At 33.3% G+C, this 5017-nt stretch overlaps 1 protein-coding gene across 1 annotated transcript; it reads left to right on the plus strand.

Moving 5' to 3' along the window:
• The first annotated feature begins 1173 nt into the window (after window positions 1-1173).
• LOC110618197 (serine/threonine-protein kinase PBL34) lies at window positions 1174-5017 on the plus strand. Its single transcript, XM_021761296.2, has 6 exons — window positions 1174-1637; window positions 2284-2603; window positions 2715-2850; window positions 3392-3525; window positions 3609-3732; window positions 4222-5017. Exons 1-6 carry the CDS (start codon window positions 1517-1519, stop codon window positions 4674-4676), a joined length of 1290 nt encoding a protein of 429 aa, XP_021616988.1. The 5' UTR covers window positions 1174-1516; the 3' UTR covers window positions 4677-5017.

The following is a 5017-nucleotide window of genomic DNA, read 5'->3' on the forward strand; positions in this document are numbered from 1 at the left end:
CTTATTTCTGAATTATCATTCAAATATTAAACAAAATTTATTTTTTTAATTTTAATTTAAAAAATAAAATTTATTAATAAATTTATATATAAATATCTTAATTTTTAGGTGTAAAAAATTACTTACTTTTTTTATCAGAAAAATATTTTTTATAAATTAAATTTTATGAGTGTTCTAAACGTCAGAAAATATAAAAAATATTTTTTTTTTCTGAAATAAATGGAATTTTAATAATAATTTTAAAGTAAATTTAGATAAATAAATGAAATTTGATATTTTAAAGTAAATTTAGATAAATAATCATTAAAATTTAAGGGTTTAATGAACTTCGATTAAAATTATTGACTTATTTGACGATGAAATTAAAGTTATGGATCATTTTGAGTTTTTGGCCTTTTATAGATTCATTAGAATTTTAATTTATTATTTTTTTATGTCGTTAATTATTGCCGTTAATTTTGGATTTATTTAATTTAATTTAAAAATTGAAGAGTTTGCTTGACTATAAACTCTTTTTTTAAGCCAAAATGATTAGTAAGCCTTTTTAATTTTTTTCTCTTTTATTTAGTCTTGAATTTTTATGTAATTTATATTGTTTAAAGCGAGAAAAATTAAATTAAATTATTGTGGAGTAATATTTTAGAAATTTAATTATTTTATTTTAAATTTGATGGGCAAAATTTTGATGAGTTATAATAATCTATATATTATTACTATAATTTGAAAAAATAATAATTGTGAGACAAAAATTATGACATCGAGAAAATATATTCTAAATTAATTTTAGAATTGTAATTTAATTTATCAAAATAATATTTATTTTTATGTTATTTTTAAATGATAAAAATTATTTTTATTTATTAAAAATTAATATAACGTGTATTATTTTAATTCAAATTAAACCATGGTAGTCCAAAAATAAAAAACCTACAAAAACATAGTATGCTTTTAAACTTTTTCCAACTTTTTAAATGTAGAGTAACAAAATAGTTAATTTTCTAAAATACAAATACGAGGACCAAACGAAGAAAAGCTATCAAAGCAAAAGAGAGAGAGGCATTTTCGCAAAGACCTTCCACATTGGTTAATGGTTACTCGAGCTGCCAACAAAATAAGTAGAGTTTGGTAATTTTGCTAAGTTGAACGCTCATACAGAAGAGAGAGAGAGAGAGAGAGAGAGAGAGATCCATTCTCCATCCCCCACACAAAAGGTGGTGGGAAAAAAGTTCTTTTTGTACACACTGCGATGATGGTGATGATGATGCCTGCAATCTCCAACAGCAACACCAATACAACATTTTTTCAATTCCTCTCTCTCTCTATCTCTCTCTCTCTCTATTGTTCCCCTCTTCTCTTCGTCTCTCTCTCTCTCTCTCTGTGTTCTCTTTCTTTTTTGTTTTCTCTTCTTTACTCATAACCATGACCAGTCTCTGCTCACTTCCCAATCACATCCTCTGCAATTATAGTGACAACCCATGCTAGACACATAGAGCCACAAACCAAAAACAAACTCGCTATGGAGAACAAGTGTGGCTGTTGGGCTCTTCTAAAACGGGGACTTACAGGTGCCTGCAAATCTTCTGCCTCTAAAGACTCTGCTAACACTATCCCTCGTACTAGTCTTGTTTATGATGCAGGTATCTATGTCCTTCTTTTGTTGCTTGTTTCAATTTCTCATTACAAGTTTACCCTTTTATTCTCTTATTTTGATTCAAGTTTTCTGCCAAAAATGCTCCATGTGTAAGGTTCTCCTCTGTTTTTGTTCTGTGATATTGATTTTTACTGCTTTTTTTTGCAATCTATTGAATGGTTTTAACATGGGCTATGTGATTAAGATTCGGAACTGGTTCAAATTCAGCTCCTTTATCCAGTTTTATTAGACTCTGAGCTTGACATAATCTGGGAAGCTTTTTGGATGGCGTGAAATTATGGTAAAGTTGGCATGTGGGAACAGATCTCGAACTGGGGTTTTGCTAATGTTTCCACAGACATCAGCTTCCTTAGTTGCAGGCACTGGGAAATGCAATTTGTTCATTTAACTCATAAGATCATCACAGTTGAAATCTTAGCTTAAACTTTTTCCTTTTTTTATTCACAAGATAGACTTGATTGTTGTTTTCTTTCTTTTGTTTTTGCCCCTTTCCATTTGGCTCAATCTGAACTTTTGTTTCAATGCTCTTTCTCAAGGCTCAAAACTAAGAAAAATTGTTAATAAAGCATGTAAATTATGTGTAAAAGAGTTGTGTGAAGTGTAGAAACTGACATTCAATTTCGTTGGTGCAGCTACTGAAACAAGATATCTAAATGCTAGCAATCGAGAGTTATGCCCTCCAAATGAAGCAAAATTATCTTCTGATAATCCTGATCCGCTATCAACAGATAACAAATCACCATGCCAGTTACTTCAGTTCACCTTTCAAGAACTAAAATCAGCAACTGGTAATTTTAGGCCTGATAGCATTCTTGGAGAGGGTGGATTTGGATATGTCTTCAAAGGATGGATAGAGGAGAATGGGACTGCACCAGCAAAACCAGGTTCAGGAATCACAGTTGCAGTGAAGAGTCTAAAGCCAGATGGTCTTCAAGGCCATAGAGAATGGGTGGTTAGTAAATATCTGTTCTTCTTGGGCCAGTAGATTGATGTTGGAGGATAGCATGGGTAAGATGATAAGAAGCAAGTAATTTAACATCATGGCACTTTTGCTATGTTGCAGGCTGAAGTAGATTTTCTTGGACAGCTTCACCATCCTAATCTTGTTAAGCTTATTGGATACTGCATTGAGGATGATCAACGGCTGCTTGTTTATGAATTTATGACACGGGGAAGTCTTGAAAATCATCTTTTCAGAAGTGAGTTTTAGAGATTTACTTGCCTTTTTACAAGCTAGATCACTTAAACTATGCTTTCTATTTCAGGATCCTTCATCAATATGACCAGTACTCACTAGAAATTTTCAGTTTTTTTATTGTTTGATCTTTCTCTGAATTCACATCTCTCTTTTATTTCTTCCATTTGCTTAACCAGAAAGGTTTCCATTTTCATAAATTTAGACTATATGCTCTATTGGTTTGTTGCAAGATTATACATCATCTGTGAACTTTATTGATGAAAGAATGCTATTTCTGCATATTTCTGTCAGGTCGATTATAATTTTATTTTCAGGAACTTTTTTGACTCACCTAATCAGAATGGATGAAGTTCAAAATGTAGAAAAAGTTGTCCTTTTTTCCATTTTACATTATTTTATATATTTGCTTCAAGATGAAGAATCTACCCTTTTGGAACACTTCAATAACTTTCCTTTTGATTAAAGTTTTAATTTCATGTTTGTACAACTTTAAGATGTATAATGTTTTGATGCAAGTACTTTGTTTCCTTTAACTTTTGAAGGGACAATACCTCTTCCATGGTCCAACAGGATCATGATTGCACTTGGGGCAGCAAAAGGATTGGCCTTTCTTCATGGTGGTCCAGAACCAGTAATTTACAGAGATTTTAAGACATCAAACATCTTACTCGATTCGGTACGTCATAATTGATATTAGTGGTTGATAGTGTTTGAATACTTTTCTTTAATTGAATCCTAATACAAAGATTTATTTAACAGGAATATAATGCAAAGCTTTCAGATTTTGGTCTAGCAAAAGCTGGGCCTCAAGGTGACAAAACTCATGTTTCTACCAGGGTGGTCGGAACATATGGTTATGCTGCGCCAGAATATGTAATGACAGGTACGAGTTGGAGTATATGGTTTGAACTCCCAGAAACCTCTTTAAAACTCATATAAATCCTTGATTAATTGAAGCATTTCAGTCAACCAGACCACAAAAATTTATGTAGCCTGCACCCCCCACTATACATTTCCTTCTATGTCCAATGTTTTGGATATGAACTTTCCATATGAAACTCAGGATCTACTGGTTTGGTAATAACAGGATGTGAGGGACGACCGAGTGATTGTGAAAGTTCTAAATTTTATATCACTTATAGTGGTAAATAAATGTCACATATCATTTTAAGTTTATCAAACCAGAAGGTTCATATTTATCCAGGGCATTGATGTTCTCCTTAAGAGCTTTTTGGCTAGTCCTGTGCTACTTAGGACTCTTTCTTCATCCGGTCTAGCTCCTTTTGAACATATTCTAGAAGCCTAGGACTTAGCATATTGTGATAGATTGGTTGTGTATCTAACAATTGTACAATTTTGGCTTCTTTCCCAGGACACTTGACATCTAAGAGTGATGTTTACAGCTTCGGTGTTGTGCTGCTTGAGATTCTGACAGGCAGAAGATCAATGGACAAGAAGCGCCCTAGTGGTGAACAAAATCTAGTAGCATGGGCTCGGCCTTATTTAGCTGACAAGCGAAAGCTGTACCAGCTAGCGGATCCCAGGTTGGAGCTGCATTACTCTCTTAAAGGGGTCCAGAAAGTTTCTCAATTAGCTTATAACTGCCTCAATAGGGATCCAAAATCCCGCCCTACAATGGATGAAGTTGTGAAAGCTCTCATACCATTGCAAGATCTAAATGATCTCGCCATCTTATCTTACCATTCTCGTTTGTCTCAACAAGCAAGGCGCAAGAAGAAATATGAAGGAACTCAGCAGCACACAAATGCCGCATCTAAAAGCATCAGAGATTCACCCTTGAATACCGGCAAGCAGCGTTGTAGATGATGGACGGGCAACTGTAAAACAAAAGCAAAGGTTTGTATGTCCACCTTTGTGCATTGGTACGTGGAGATTATTTCGAGCTTGTGGTAGAACTTTTGGTTGATTTAAGATTTGCGTAAGCCAGAAAGGACTTAGAAGAGGAAAGGTAAAATCAGTTTCTATGAAACCTTACACTAGAAAGCTAACCATCAACGTGTACCTTCCTTGAGATTTGCCTCTGTTTGTAATTGAGATACATCTTGTAATTAGATAAAAACCTTCCATTTCTAAGATTGCTTTATGCATCTACCTGAATGTAATTGCTTCGAGTTTTTGGAATCCCATCATGTTTTTTCTTCTTCCAA

Source organism: Manihot esculenta, chromosome 6 (genome assembly GCF_001659605.2).
Source record: "Manihot esculenta cultivar AM560-2 chromosome 6, M.esculenta_v8, whole genome shotgun sequence".
Taxonomy (NCBI): domain Eukaryota; kingdom Viridiplantae; phylum Streptophyta; class Magnoliopsida; order Malpighiales; family Euphorbiaceae; genus Manihot; species Manihot esculenta.

Excerpts from the sequence above, each read along its gene's own strand:
- LOC110618197 (XM_021761296.2), top strand. The coding sequence starts at position 1,517 with ATGGAGAACAAGTGTGGCTGTTGGGCTCTTCTAAAACGGGGACTTACA. Across the intron at positions 2,604-2,714 it reads AAGGCCATAGAGAATGGGTG|GCTGAAGTAGATTTTCTTGG; the intron begins GTTAGTAAATAT and ends GCTATGTTGCAG. Across the intron at positions 3,526-3,608 it reads CAAACATCTTACTCGATTCG|GAATATAATGCAAAGCTTTC; the intron begins GTACGTCATAAT and ends TTTATTTAACAG.